This window comes from Aulostomus chinensis, chromosome 4, assembly GCF_037954235.1.
Source record: "Aulostomus chinensis isolate RoL2024-O1b breed Wild chromosome 4, RoL_Achi_v1.0, whole genome shotgun sequence".
In the NCBI taxonomy this organism is placed as follows: domain Eukaryota; kingdom Metazoa; phylum Chordata; class Actinopteri; order Syngnathiformes; family Aulostomidae; genus Aulostomus; species Aulostomus chinensis.
Window position 1 is genome coordinate 8,480,910 of NC_141323.1, and position 16,273 is coordinate 8,497,182.

Below are 16,273 nucleotides of genomic sequence, written 5' to 3' on the forward strand. Positions count from 1 at the left end.
AAAGACCAACTAAGACCTTGTCGTCTTCTTCTCAGCAGATTTTGGCCATCATGGCATCTCTGCGCCCTCTGATATACACACTGTTTACATGGCGTTTGCCAGGGACGCCAGCTGCTCCTCGCCAGCGTGGACCGAAACCCATTGGAAGTGGCAGCAGGGTGCTGGCAGGTTTATTTCATCAGCTGACATTTTATCTATCTCTTACTGTACTAAAATTTATTTGCCATTATTGTCGCCACAGAGATGTAAACGAAGACAGGGACAAACACTGAAAAGCAATTTTGAATAAATGGTCAGAAGTGCCCAGAGAGGGAGGTAGAGGCAGGAGCCCTTCACAGGCGCGCTGCTCAGCTTTTTATTTTAGGACTTTTTGGGCGCCACCCTGCGGCGTCATCACACTAAGCGGCTAAATTAACCCAATTATGGAGCGGGATGAAGTGGCAGAGCTGCCTCCCGGCGCCAAGCTCTTTCTGAGGAGCGTAGAACCAGATAGCAGATAGTCTCCCCCCAGCAGAGCGTGTGTGTGTGTCTGTGTGTGTGTGTGTGTGCGTGTGTGTGTGTGTGCTTAATGAAAACTAACGAGTCCCGGCTGCAAAGTTTTCCTGGTACCTGAGTGGCGTGTCGGAGGGAGACCTCCTGAATGAGAAGAAGCGCCTGGGCACAGTTTGTTCTCCCTCCATTAAGAGTAACAATAGTTCTGAAAGGAAGGCTTGTTTCCGTAGCAACATGCCAAATATAACAGGCTTCTGCTGGCATAAAAATAAGGACACACAGACGCAGATGTGCAGAGCTGGCGAGCATCTCTGATGGAATTCACTCTCGCTGTTTTGAACAGGAATTCCAATGCAGGCTGGACGATTATCGGCAGCTCGCACACCACGACAAACACAGTTCATGGGTGATTTGTTCCTCTGTCACGTCACACATTTAATAACTATGACAAGACGAGAACTGATCTGAGGTCACAGTCCGGCCTGGACAGGTGCAGTACCACCTGGGCTGAGCTCCAGCCAGGGAGGAGGGCACTCGCCTCTACGGGCACTCACCTATTCAAGTGCTGCATTCAAGGCCACGTTTGCCTGTGGTCATTCACTGTTCTGCTTTTGTAAATGCAACTGTTGTGAACTCGACTGTTTCCTCACCACTTTAGTTACCAGGCAAATCAGCAGTATGTTCAGGCGAGGAAGCAAAGACATGAAGGGCCGATTAAACACAAACACACCCTTCTCATTCCTGGCACGTCCCTCTTCATCCAGTCAGTGTGAGTTGCTGCCGAGCCGCGAGCGCCGCCGTGCTGAACGGCACTGTTGTCCTTCATCCTACAGCTAAGAATCATGTTGAAAAGGGAAAGGTGGACACAGGAAATCCCTCCTCATCTCCCGTCATGCTCTCACATTTACCGCCACACCACCGCTCACCAGAGCCTGGCCAGGCCCGGCCGGCCCGAGCTGGGACTGATTGTTGACACATGCACACATGGAGTCGGTACATATGAACCCTGCCTACTGAGGGAAGAGAGGACAACACTGCTGTGAGTGTCCTGCCAGACTGGAGACAGAGACACCCTTGCTCACAAGAGAGAGACAACATGTCTCCATGTGTCACAGTGACCTTTGACCTCTCTAAGTTCCCTCTCCAAATATCCTCACACCTCCCAGCATGGAGACATAAATAGTTGAAGGACAGGTTTGAATTGCATCCTTGGGGAGTCTGATGTTTCTGGCAACATGTTCTGCTCACTGACTCGCCCAAACACAGCAGGAGGTGGCCATTTTGTTTCAGTACTATGGAAGCTGCTCTAACTGCTTCCTCCTCTTCATCCTCTGGAGCTGCCTTCATGCCCTCGGTCTGCTCTCCCCTGACAAAATCCGTCCTTTTTGCTCAGATTGCCGTGTTGCTTCCAAACTATTCCAGCCGGCGCCGTGACTCACCGGTCAGTGCAACCTGGCACAAACAGCAGCAGGAATATGGTTGGTATTTTTAGATCAGTGACTCTCACAGGCGTGCGTGCACACACGCACACACACACACTTTGAGCTGCCATGAGCGATGGAAACATTCACTGTCATCAAAATCAACTGGCGGTGTCTGTCATCAGGGTAGCGTTTACGGACCACATGACCTCCACATGTGTTACTGCCTGAGACGCAGACGTGCAGCAGCCGTAACAACCAGCGGTCCCGCCGCTGCTACATCCCAACCTAAGAACATGGAAACTAGGAGATGAAGTCCATCAGTGCCTCTCCATTACATAACCACAAGAATACTAATACAAGTACTTCAACACCACTGCACAAGTTTTGCAGAAATTACTTTCATAGATGTTTTTGTTACTAATATCTTTATTTCATTTCTATATTTGACTTCATTGTCAAACACTGTTATTTTGAAACCATTTCTGTAGAAATATGTTCTGATCATATGCGAGTGTCCATTTTTATCTTTGCAAGTAAGAAATACACGATCCACATCAAAAGTAATTTGTGAATTTTTTTTCTTGGTAACAGTGTGAGTTGACAGTAAACAAAACAAAACAAACAAACAAAAAATCACTCTGTCACTACAAGCAGTTTCAGGTTTTAGCTGCTAACAAGAAGCTCACAAGGTAAGATGTCAACACTGGAGGTGTGAGTCACTCAGGTGCTTGGTGTCTTTGTTAAGATGAGCGAGTTGGACACCAGTCGAGAGCCTCTGGTACACCTGCGCTGATGGGACACTTCGCCTGACTCTAGTTCCACAGGACACCCCCCAACATCCCACCACTAAAACGCACATCCCAGGGAACTGGAGCTCAAGTGATGGGCCTCATCAAGGCGTTGGGGGAGGGGTCAGATCATCTCGTCACACTCTCCTCGGCCATTTCCAGGCCGATGTTCGTGTCGCCTGCTTTGATTACAGGGATTTTCAAAGATTATATTCCCACAAACTAGGAAGGCATTATCAGCATGAAGGCAGCGGCGCCTGGAGCCTGGCTGAGATCTGAGGAGGCGATTAGACACACTGAGGCGTCAACCTGACAGCTCATCACAGATTAGCGCAGCCCTGATCCCCAAGACGCCGCCGATATCCCGGCTAAACATTAGGACCCAGGACCGGGGCGGCTGCAGGGGGCTCAGGGGTCCAGGGACTCACAGGGGTCCCTTAGGGGCTTTCAGGTGGGTTGAACTCAGGGCTCATTTGCTCTTGCTAATTTGTGGTTGTTGACTAACGAATCCAAACTAAGAAATTATTATTTTCTAAAAAACATGAATCTTTCCCCATGTGAACGTGCCAATTTACAAACAGAACAAGATCCACGTTTTTCATTTGTGATTCAATCTCAGAAAATTATTTTTTTCTTTCATCTTAATGTATCTCTATTAATCCCAGAATTCCAACCTTGGTCAGGTGGTTGATCGCCATGACTGATCGACAGATGTCAAGACTGATGAAGGTCATTGGATAAAGAGGTTCACACCTTGGCGCCTCCACTGTGCTAAACGTCTAACCACTGCGCTAAACGTCTAACCACTGCGCTAAACGTCTAACCACTGCGCTAAACGTCTAACCATTGTGCTAAACGTCTAACCACTGTGCTAAACGTCTAACCACTGCGCTAAACGTCTAACCACTGCGCTAAACGTCTAACCACTGCGCTAAACGTCTAACCATTGTGCTAAACGTCTAACCACTGCGCTAAACGTCTAACCACTGCGCTAAACGTCTAACCACTGCGCTAAACGTCTAACCACTGCGCTAAACGTCTAACCACTGTGCTAAACGTCTAACCACTGTGCTAAACGTCTAACCATTGCGCTAAACGTCTAACCATTGTGCTAAACGTCTAACCACTGCGCTAAACGTCTAACCACTGCGCTAAACGTCTAACCACTGCGCTAAACGTCTAACCATTGTGCTAAACGTCTAACCACTGCGCTAAACGTCTAACCACTGTGCTAAACGTCTAACCACTGCGCTAAACGTCTAACCACTGCGCTAAACGTCTAACCACTGTGCTAAACGTCTAACCACTGTGCTAAACGTCTAACCACTGCGCTAAACGTCTAACCACTGCGCTAAACGTCTAACCACTGTGCTAAACGTCTAACCACTGCGCTAAACGTCTAACCACTGCGCTAAACGTCTAACCACTGTGCTAAACGTCTAACCACTGCGCTAAACGTCTAACCACTGTGCTAAACGTCTAACCATTGCGCTAAACGTCTAACCACTGTGCTAAACGTCTAACCACTGCGCTAAACGTCTAACCACTGTGCTAAACGTCTAACCACTGTGCTAAACGTCTAACCACTGCGCTAAACGTCTAACCACTGTGCTAAACGTCTAACCATTGTCAAACTCAAAATTACAAAGGTGCTGAACGTCGTTATCACACATGACGATCGTTCAGGTTGAATGATGAAAGTTGATCAAGTCCCCTGATGCCCCCTGCTGAGATTATTCGTGGGTAACCCGTGATGCAATGTGCCATGTGACCCAGTGACCTTTCAGCCCAGCCTCTGAAGGAGGCGGTGTTGTCTCAGGCCCAGGCCAACCCTTAGAACTGCTGAGAACCACAACAATGAGTCCATGAGACTGACCACGCACTCATAGGGGACCCGCCATGCTGACCCTAATGGGGACCTGCTGGACCCATCCTGGGGCTCCTACATAGATTCTTAGGCTGAGCAATTAACTCAGATTGATGTCATTGATCAGGATTGGATGATTAACAGGAGCACTAGAGATGGACAGCTGGTATCACGATGGTAACGCTGCTGTAGTCCTGTTGAGTTCAGAGTACTGTCAACACATCAGCTGACAAATCTGACTTTAGTTTTTCAACTTCTGACTTCTGAAATCATGTCACGTTAGTGTTGTTGGCATCTGGGACCGAGGGCCCAGGGCACAGATGCGACCGGGAGAATCAGTAAAGAAAGCAGTGCATCCTGGGACATCAGTCCAGGGAGAGGATGTGAATGGATGCTGGGAGAAAAGGCTGAAAACACAGACCATGCACACAAACACCGATCTGATTCAACCCAAAACTGTAAAACACTTTTCTGGTTCTGAATGTGTGACCGGCACCAGAGAAGGCAGCACCGCTGCATTGCAAGTTTGTGCCAGAACAAAGAGCAATCAGAGCGGCAGCAGGCTGGATAATTGACCTCTCAGTGCTCAGTGTCAACCATTGTTTGTCCAAAAAGAGGAAAAGAAAAATAAAACAACTCATGCATGCGCGTGAGCACACACACACACACACACACACACACACACACACACACACACACACACACACAAACCTGTCAGGGAGCAGTGAGGAGGCCTGGAGAGCAGGAGCTGAGAAGCAACCAGCTGCTGCAGCAAAGACATTAACAGCCCTATTTTCTCACCAAGAAAAAGCTCGCCACCACCATCGCCAGCACATCCTAACATCCCACCAGCCTTCGCTACATGTTTATAGTCAGCAGAGTAAAGATACCTGAACACACCACTGATGATTGCCAACAACATCTCATAGTTCTAGGAAGTAGACCAATTCTTCAGCCCTTCTACACATTGTCTTACAATCAAACTGCTTCCAAAGATCTGGATTGTATGATTATAGAGTCAAATGAGAAGACAAAGACACTCCAGGAAGCTGAGACCCAGGCTAGTTAGCTTAGCACAATGACTGGTAGTGGGTGGGAAGTGTTAGCGTGGCTCCGTCTTTGCCTGCATGAGTAGAAGGAGGGTTGTGTGTAACCATGGTGATGAATACCAGTTTAACATGAGGAGACGTTGTAGTGGTAGAACCAGACACGTAGCCGGAACTACTTTCCTGACTGGGAGCAGTGATTTGACGCAGCACCTCCAAAGCTCCACTGGAACTTGGGTCAACAGAACCAAAGGTTTGTTGAGGACTAGAAGAGCGACTGCTGCTACTGATGATGAGCAGGAGGAGGATTCCTGCTGGACACACCAGAATCCTGGACCTGAGCTAGCTGATGCTAACACTTCCCACCCATGACTAGCCATTGGGCTAAGCTAGCTAACCTGGACCTGAGCTCGCTGATGCTAACACTTCCCACCCACCACCAGCCATTGGGCGAAGCTAACTAGCCTGGACCTGAGCTCGCTGATGCTAACACTTCCCACCCACCACCAGCCATTGGGCGAAGCTAACTAGCCTGGACCTGAGTTAGCTGATGCTGACACTTCCCACCCACCACCAGCCATTGGGCTAAGCTAACTAGCCTGGACCTGAGTTAGCTGATGCTAACACTTCCTACCCACTACCAGCCATTGGGCTAAGCTAACTAGCCTGGACCTGAGTTAGCTGATGCTAACACTTCCTACCCACTACAAGCCATTGGGCTAAGCTAACTAGCCTGGACCTGAGCTAGCTGATGCAAACACTTCCTACCCACTACCAGCCATTGGGCTAAGCTAACTAGCCTGGACCTGAGCTAGCTGATGCTAACACTTCCCACCCACTACCAGCCATTGGGCTAAGCTAACTAGCCTGGACCTGAGCTAGCTGATGCTAACACTTCCCACCCACTACCAGCCATTGGGCTAAGCTAACTAGCCTGGACCTGAGCTAGCTGATGCAAACACTTCCTACCCACTACCAGCCATTGGGCTAAGCTAACTAGCCTGGACCTGAACTAGCTGATGCTAACACTTCCCACCCACTACCAGCCATTGGGCTAAGCTAACTAGCCTGGACCTGAACTAGCTGATGCTAACACTTCCCACCCACTACCAGCCATTGGGCTAAGTTGACTAACAGTCGGATATGCTATTCTTTTAACATTAAAACTGCTGATTGACCTGACACACTAACTGCTGTCTTTTTGTTGTGTACAGCACAATATTATATAATATACAATATTATTATTATATACATAAAAGGTATTTTCTTCATTTTTGGAAATTATTTGTCAACCATTTGTTGATGATATTATTACTATGTCACCGATTTATATTGTTTTGTTCAGAAATAAAAGCAACAGCAATTGTCCTTCCAGCAGAGTACTGTTAAAACTCAGATTACTGCGCAGTATCAATATCACACTGAGCAAATCAGGGTTCTGAGGGCCGAGGGGGTCGTGGAAAATTTTGGAGCAACTCAAATATTGCTGCCACAGATCTGAAGGGTTGCTATTTGCGAGGGAAGAAGTCGTCTGACGCACTCCAACACCAACATGTTTTCATCTGCTTCTTTTTCTTCTTCTTGTCCCTAAACTCCAGCACAATGTTTCATCAGTTTAACCTCTTTAGTTGGAGGATGAAGAACAAGCGAACTCATCATTTTTCACTGAGAAAGATGGTGTTTAAGTAGGAGAGACATGGTGGCTGGGTGCAAAGCTCCAACAAACCAGCTCAACTTCATTCATGTCCAAGAACAGGATAGGTTTCTAAACAGGCCGTCAGAGTTTAAAATGACCACAGACTAGACGATGACCTCAGTGAGTGTCAGAGGTGAGAGAAACAGACACATGGGTGGTGTGGCTCAGAGGTAGAGTGACCATCGAGCAGCTGAAAGGTCACTGGTTCGATCCTCACACCCTGGTGATCATGACTGAGTGTCTTTGAGCAAGACACTGAGCCCTGAGTCGCTCCCGAGGAGCAGGAGGCTCCTTGCATGGCTCCACTGTCAGTGTGTGAATGAGAATACACCATAAACTGCTTTGAGTACTGTGAAGGTAGAAAGGTGCTGAATAAAAATGATTCTTTAAACCTGCATACCAACTGTTGTTGTCAAAAATCGTTGACTCGTCTCCTTCTGTATCTATCAGTTTATTTCTGGATCAGCATTATGTCACATCACCCCGAATCCCACAGCTAATGTTACTAGCTGCTAGTCAGAGGCTGTTACACTGATACTTCACTCAAAAAAGCATTTTACCTCTCCAGTACTCACTAACAGGAGTATTCAGCTCACTCAAGCTCCTTTCACACTGCACCAAAAACACGGGTGTTTGAGCGCTCTGAAAGGGTCGACTCAGCATTTTGACCTGCGTCCGGCGACCCTCCTAGCGACCCGTGTGTTTAGCGGCTCTGCTCGGCTCGCCTGCAGTGTGCAAAGACAACCCGCGTCGTCTCAGGTTTCCCGCGACCTTCCTGTCGCATCCTGATTTTGTCACTGTGCCGCCTGTCAGGCTGTCATTGTGGAAGCTCTGGAAAAAAATAAATTAATAAAACTGGGCTGTGAGAGCTGCTCACTCATCTGTCAATCAAGTTTGGGCCTCTGCCATGAGGTCAGTCTCCTGCTGATGTCCCCAGACGCCACTCCACTCCTGTTGTTCTAACAGTTCCATGTGGATGATCTCAGGTGAGTTCATCTCTGCTGGGGAACGCCCACCAACCAGGAACCCTGACGTGAACTGAGCAGGCACCACCGTGTTGATTAACAACTTGTACCGCCATCTTCTTTTTATCAATCGTGGCAGCGCACTGGCAAGATCCTGAAGTCTCCCAGCTGCTCGCCATTCGCGGTGTAGAGGAGATTCGGCGGCAGATTTCTGGACCCGTACAGAACACTGAGATTTATGGGAACATCACCGGAATTTAGAGACACGGCGCACTTTTAGGAGTAATGATGACGTTGCCAGTGCGATGACGTACAAGAGAGAAAAACACAGGCACGCAGCCTCACAGCGGGAGCTCAGACCCGCGTCTGCTGGAAGCCTGAATGCAGAGCAAACGCGGGTACAAAAACCCGCGTTTGCTCTGCATGTGTTTCAGTGAGAAAGAGTATCAGAAGTTTCTCCCTCCTCCATCACTTCTTAGTGACTCCAGAATGCAGGAAGAACCAGCTTAGCTTGAAGCTAACAGAGGCTGATGCTAACAGCAGCTAAACTGTCCAGAAACATCTGGTCACCACCTCTCCAGGTGGTCTGGTAGAATCCAGGTCTACTTGATCCAGACGGAGGATCAGGGACCCACTAACACTTGGACTGGAGACCAGAACTGACTAGAACACTCGTGGTTCCATGGTACTGTAAACAACTTAAATGGTGGCTTTGAGAAATGGATGTTAACACAGTGATGTTTAGAAATACAACCTAACATGCAAAATAATGGGTTGATTAAAAACTAGTTCTAGTTTTTACATTTACAATACAATGAAATCATTAAGACTTCTGGCCCACGATAACCTGGACAAACGTCTGACTGTATCAGAACCCCAGGAAAACCATGTGACCGTGAGCCCTGGTACCACCTGTGGCTACAAACCAACCAGCAGGAACCAAGCAGGAGGTGATCCAGGAGACGGTATCACAGTCAAGGGGCAGAGCTTTAAAAGTTTAAGTGCTGCAACACCATCAGTTTCAGTCCTGAATTCCACAAACCAATGAACCACCGTGATGCTCAGCAAGCAGACTCAAAGAATTCAGGTTTATGAGGCCAACTGAGGGAAAACACTTCGAGGAGGTTGATGACCCACCGGCCAGCGCTGTAGCCTTGGCTTGTGGACCAAAAGGCGTCGACTGTTGTTGGTGGACTGACAGATAAGTGGTGACTCAAACCTGAGCGGAGCTGTAATCTGTTATGCATGACACCACTTGTGTACACAAGTCGCTTCCATGTCAAGGAATCTGCTCGTGTCTCTGCTCAGAAGAGATGTTATTCATTCTGTCAGTCAGCTGGACGGCGAGACAAGCAGGAGGAGGACAAATGAAGCACATTCATGTGACACCAGAAGCTCCTGCTTATATGGGGGGGGGGGGGTGCAGGAGGAGCAGGAGGCCCAGGTGACCCCGCTGTGTTGCTATGATACCGGGGTAAGGAAGTGTGAAGAAGTTCATTAAAGGGTGAGGCTTGTGAATGAGGAAGACCACAGCGCCACGCCGAGAGAAACCCAATCAGTGCAGCTCATCACGGCCCCAGAACTCTGAGGCCATCTACAGCGATGGACGCACACTCAGACCGCCACGTGCTGCTGATGGACGCACACTCAGACCGCCACGTGCTGCTGATGGACGCACACTCAGACAGAACCACATATTCCTGTATCATGATGTCTTTGTTTACATTACGGTTGAGCTGTGACGTGGGAGGAGCTAAGAGGTTACCTCTACGGGCAGCCATCATCTCCTGGATGCTGCTACTGTCCTTTATGTTCAGGTTAAGTTGCAGAACTTTGAATCCTGAGATCAGGGTTTTGGGTTGACAGCTCCAAGTACTACAATCCCCATGAGCCTCTGTTGCTATGGAGTAAAGCTTGAATCAAAAGAAAGTATTTTGTGGTCAAAGTCCTAAAACATTTTGGTACCACAGTCACTCTGTTCATCCTAAAGTGACCAGAACTTGAAGGGGAGCTGGTCCAGAGACACATGACAGAAGCTGTGATTGGGTTTTTCCTTCAGAGTTAAAGCCAACTAATATCACAGACAGGAAATCAACTCTGCTCTGAAGCTGCAGCCTCCCCAAGAGGTGTGCTGCTATCCCACTGGCTGGTGAATGCACCACACTGGTGGGCGGAGCTAGTAAAAATCCCACCAATCAAATGTGGGTGCGTCCCGTACCAGCGCTGCAGTTTGAAGGGCGACTGTCAAAGTAGATGATCGAACTAAGTCCTCTGACATCATGATGACATCACATTCACTCCATACGCATGCAGTAGGGTACATAGAAGGTACAATAAAGCATGGGAACAAGACCTCAAGCCATATTTCTCCTAAAGAGTAATTTGGACTCCCGGCCAATTCAGGAGCCTGGATGTGGGGTTTCACCTGAAGGTGCCAGCTGGTCACAAGTGTAGAGCTGCAACTGTTTTAGTTGAAGACACCTATTAGTGAGCCCTTGAACTGGTAAAATACACATTTTGAGTGAAGTACCACTTTGACACCTGCCTTCCACAAACATGTGTCTGGGTCTGATGAAGCACTGGAGGCGTTTAGGAGGTTCCTCTGCTGCTGATTTCCTTCCTGGTATTGATGTCTAATGCAGTGAAAAATTTTGAACCTTTGCTGCAGACTCCAGATAGTTTGCTGGAGTTAGCGCGCAATCGAAGAGGCTACGAGTAAGCTAACGGGACATTGCCATCTCTCAAGAGTTTCATGTGGATATTCCACATCTATTTGGTGAAAAACTACATCAGCCTCTCGCCACAGGCTAATCAGTGCACACTTGATCTCCGTCAGCGGTTTTCTCTGTGTATCATACACATTTGATGACACCAGATGAACGAATGTGGCAATGTAGTATCAAATCAGTGACATCATCCTGTTTCTGTCACTGCTTTTAGTGCTGCTGTGAGGAAAAACTTCCAATGTAGCAGCAGACACAAACTAGCCCTTATGAAAGGTACATGCTAGACCAAGTGCTAACAATAACACCAAAAAGGCAACTTAGCAAGGCAGGTGAAGGATGTGCCGCCCCCTGTGAAGGGTTTGGAGGTGATAGCGAGGGACACTTCACCATGACTTAAGCAGTCAACCAGGTCGTCTCCCAGGTTTTTTGAAAAAATATTAACACAGAAGCTTTAAAGGGGAATCCAATCTGACATGAAGTTGCTCGACAGACAGACAGACAGAGGGCGGGAGGGAGGGAGGCGGCGCTCGCCTCCCTCAGGAAGAGTCATCACTGCCATGTTGCTCTTAATTAAACCTGAACGTGTCTGCCAGTAACCAATCAAAGCAGCCGCGAGGATGGGCCTCTCTCTCTCTCTCTCTCTCTCTCTCTCTCTCTCACACACACACACACACACACACACCTGGATGGAGGCATTGCTGGATCTTACAGAGGAAAAGGGTGTGTTATAATCACACCAGAGAAATTATCTCCATCGAAATTATACACTGAAGTTCCCCCTCCTCATTTTTTCCTTCTGTTTCAAAGTTGAGTGTATATTTCTATGAGGAGATCCTCTGGTATCAGCAGATGTGTATTTGGGATCAGTGTTTTATGGAGTGTGTCCCGTGTTACTGACGCTAATGACATCAGCACGCTCACTCAGTCCCAGCATCAGGGGTGTCCCCTCATCCACTGAGGCATCCTGCATCAAACTTGATCTTTGATGATTTCAGGCATCTAACTGACATGTGAGTTCTCTCTACTGAAGAACTGGCTCGTTTCCATGGAGACCCAGGAAAAGTGACCTTTAGTGAGTACAAGGGTTAACGGGTGTTAACGGGTGTTTCAAATAGTTGCTGCGACCTTTAAGTTCAACTCATCATGTCTGCTATAAACAAGTGAGAAACACCGAGAGGGAGTGTGACGAAGACCTGCAGCCTTCATCCCACTCGGCCCGTTTGTGTTCCAGACACCAGGTTTAGGAGCCGGTGCTGCAACACCATCAGTTTCAGTCCTGAATTCCACAAACCAATGAACCACCGTGATGCTCAGCAAGCAGACTCAAAGAATTCAGGTTTATGAGGCCAACTGAGGGAAAACACTTCGAGGAGGTTGATGACCCACCGGCCAGCGCTGTAGCCTTGGCTTGTGGACCAAAAGGCGTCGACTGTTGTTGGTGGATTTTATACAGGAGACATAACAACTTCTACCTGGACGACAGGGGCCGTCTAATTTTCTCATCTATTATTACAATGGAATCATTCACAGCTGCATCAATCAGATGAGTCAACACGTGTAAAACATGCGAGTAGAAAACAAACCACGGTTCATGGTATTTCATCAGATATTCAACTCTGACCTGAACGTTCAGGCCTAGTTTGAGGAAGCAAGAGACTTCAGTGTGACCTTGGATGACCTTGATCTGCTGTATGATGCTGATGCAGTTTCATCATTTCATCACCCTAAAGACTAAAAGGTGTTTCCCCCTGCATCTGTCTGGTTTAAAGACAAACAATACATTGGATCGGCAGGCCGTGACTCGGCTGAGAGGAGGAATGAGTGTCGAGTGGGTCATCAATAACTGCTGAGAAGGACCGACAAAAACCTCATGATGATAAGATGCCTCAGCTATATCTTTCCCCCCTACGCCACCAAATATGGACATGTATGTGGACATGGAAAGACACCTGACACAGCACTTGTGCTAAAACTCCTTATGATGGAGGCCATGCTGGGTCTTAGCGAGCACGAGCAGAGCTAAACCCTCTCTCCAGCAACATTCCCACAAACGCAGATCTCATAGCTAGTTAGGATGTCCACGGGTTAACTAAGTTCTCAAGAACACACACACACACACACACACACACACACACACACGCACGGGAGGGGAGGTGCATTGCCTTCAAGTTAACCAGTGGTTTACTCTGAGCGCTTGAGCCCAGTTCTGAGGGCAACGAGAAGGTTTTGCACCAGATGAGGACACCCTTCCTGACCCGCCTGCTGGAGGTCATCAGAAACGTAAACTCTCATGGCTGCTGGTTTTATTCCACCCCCTCAGCTTTGTGTTACCTGATGCAGGTGAAATGTTTACGTGGTGATTATGGAGGAAGTGCCCATCCATGGTCCAGTGCTACACCAGCCTGGGTTTTGTTTTGTTATTTCTTTAGTTTCCTCTCAACAGTGGCGTGAACTGTGCTCATACCAGTCATTGCTGCCATGTGTGCTTGCTGTTGGTTCTACAGTCAAATCAAATATGGGTTTGACACAAAAGCGAAACCATAAATCAGACCAAAGTGTTTCTTCTTCTTCTGAATGGTGGGAATGAGCCAAGGATGTGTGGAGGCCTGCTGCTTCTGGAGGTCAACATGTGAGAACCACCATGCAGCTCCTATGAATGCTCCTCTGTGAAACTTGAAGAAACGCTTTAATGAGCTTTACAGCCTGAAGAGGCAGCAGTAACCATGGTTACTGCTGCTGCTGCGGGAGGACTTTACGACTGGAGATGTTTCAAGTTGAGCAGCTGTGGTCGTCACTTCAACTGATGAGCACAAACTTTACTGTACCAAGCTGCCTGATTCATCCAGCTACAGGAATACAGCAGGTGGAGCTTAAGATGAAAGAACAACCCGTCTCTACCTGGTGAGTCAGTTCTAACGGCTGGTGTGATGCAACGGCGGGCAAGTGGAGCATGAGAGTGAATGAACGACTACTTTTCTTCCAGGGCCAAAGATGAGCTGGTCAGGATGAAGATATGAACAGACTTCTCCTGATCCAAGATCACCCTCCGCAGCAGGAGAGGGTGTCAGTAAAAACTGGCACAGAACTCCTCTGCTCACATGGCTCGCTTAGACCTCCAGCTGCTACGTCACTGCTCAGTCTCATGTAGATCCAGAAGGCCAGTTTACAAGCTCCTGAACACCACACCAAACTAAAACAGCTAAAAAGTAGCCTTCAACAGACGCTGCTGAGAAGCTACCTGAAGATTCAGAAAAGAGCAACAATACAGTTTTTAAAACCAGTGACGATGAGTTGTCACGTCACTGCTCAACACACACACACACACACACACACACACACACACACACACACACACACAATCTGTTGACCACATACTTGCTAACAATACTTGCTATAACACATGTCAGTATGACTTAATGTAACTTTTTAAAAAGGTGCTTTACACAAGAGGTGGTGACCAGACGTTTCTGGACAGTTTAGCTGTTAGCATCAGTCTCTGTTAGCTTCAAGCTAAATCTACGTGGCTGGTTCTTCCTGCAGTCTGGAGTCACTAAGAAGTGATGGAGGAGGGAGAACCACCTCAGTGAGCTGAAGACTCCTGGTGGTGAGGACTGGAGAGGAGAAATACAGTTTATAAACTCATAATGGCTGCTGCTACACACACAAGCTGCAGAGTCAGAGCAGCAGCATTATGAACTTCATCACACACACACATGTCTACACACACCTCATGTGTAGACATGAATGAATGTGAGATTTGACTAACACAGGAACACAAACGGTGACATGAACAATGTCTGTGCATCCTTCACCATCTACTGCCATCAGTGTGGTGGAGCTCCAGGTTGAAGGGGTGGGGGTGGGGTGGAGTGGGGGTTGTTGTCTGTCTGCCATCATCAATAACAGGAGCTTTGATTCCAGAATTCCTCTCATATGTGTTGAGGAAAAGTAGAGGTCAAATTTAGCTCCAGCAGGAGGCTGCTGGTGGGTAAAATCATCCGGTGCGGTGCGGACTGGGCTCCGGTCCCTGCCTCCCCTCCCCCTTCCCCACCAAAAACAGCATCAAAGCAATCAAAATGGTAATGTTGGGCATGAATGGGGCCCATCCCCCCTCCTCCTCCACCTCCAGCACGAAACTCTGCAGACTTTTCTCCTCTCCATGTTAGAAGGGGGAGGAAGCCACCCCCTTCGCTCTCAAAATGGATGCTTCCACTATCAAAGTGACAGAAGACGAAGAACAACACAAACACGGAGGAGCAGATGGAGGCCAGCAGCAGGACCCTCATTGTGCTGCTCCGCAAGTTAAATCATCAACATTCCACAGGAAATGAGAGGCACGGGGGAGAGGAGGCCTCCCAACACCTCCGAGCAGCACACAGCTGCGAGACTCGAAATAAATATCGACCTATTTTCCTTGAATTCCTCTTCTGGCTAAGTTGTGTGCGCTGGTGTCAGGGCTGGGGCGGGCCGACGGGGCGGTGCAGCAGCAGCAGCAGCAGCTGCTGGAGGAGCAGGAGGAGCTGGCCGCGGTGCTGAACACCACCGCTGCCTCCTCGCCTCCTCAGCATCCACCTACCAGCAAGTGGCTAGCCATTAGCCAGCTACACGGTTAGCCTCCAGCATGAGCTGCTTTAAAAGTTAATACAGGACGCCGCTCGGAAGCCATAAAGAGAGTAAAAGAGTGAAAGTGGACGAATCAAATGCACCGCTGGGGTCACGTGACCCAGGAGGAATAACATCAGCACACTAAAAGTAACACAACCGATGTGAATAAAGGTGGGAAATACGTTAAAAAGCACCAAGATGCCGCGACTGGTGTCTCTGACAAACTTACAAAGAATCCGAGGAGTTAGCCACCGCTGCTAGCCGCTAGCTACTCTCTCTCACACACCGCGACCCACTCAAAATGGACGCTAACATTTTTCAACATTACACAACTTTGAGAGAAAACCCAACGCCTGACAAGACACAAAATGGGGGTTTTAGACTCCACTTTGGTGAACGAGGCTGGCTGCTGGGTTACCGGAGCCAGGCTCCGCGGCGGGCGGGCGGAGCGGAGCTTACTTGTTTGTCGCTCAGCGCTGATATTCGGGTTTGCCGGTCGTGCAGCTGTCTCTTTAGCTCTCCGTCCTACAAACCAACACAAACACTGTCAGTGGCCATTTTTGTGACACAACAATGAAAGTTCACTCATATTTCCCAGCAGCGGCGGCGGGGGTGACAGGCTCGGAGAGATTTCTGCTGATAAAGTTTCTGGCAGCACTCCCCG

General features: G+C 48.4%; 1 protein-coding gene across 10 annotated transcripts in view; it reads right to left on the minus strand.

Annotated features, from left to right (window-relative positions):
• The window catches only part of phf21b (PHD finger protein 21B), a 45,632-nt gene that overhangs the window by 28,519 nt on the left and 840 nt on the right, over positions 1–16,273 (minus strand). For 8 of the 10 annotated variants that reach the window (XR_015112400.1, XR_015112399.1, XM_086201463.1 and 5 more), the window contains exon 2: positions 16,069–16,134. The exons of the other annotated variants lie outside the window; for them this stretch is intronic. Coding sequence is in view for 5 of the 8 variants with exons in the window: in XM_086201459.1 (XP_086057585.1) it covers positions 16,069–16,134 (66 nt within the window). In the remaining 3 variants the exon portion in view is untranslated. The remainder of the gene's footprint in view (positions 1–16,068; positions 16,135–16,273) is intronic. 10 annotated transcript variants of the gene reach the window in all.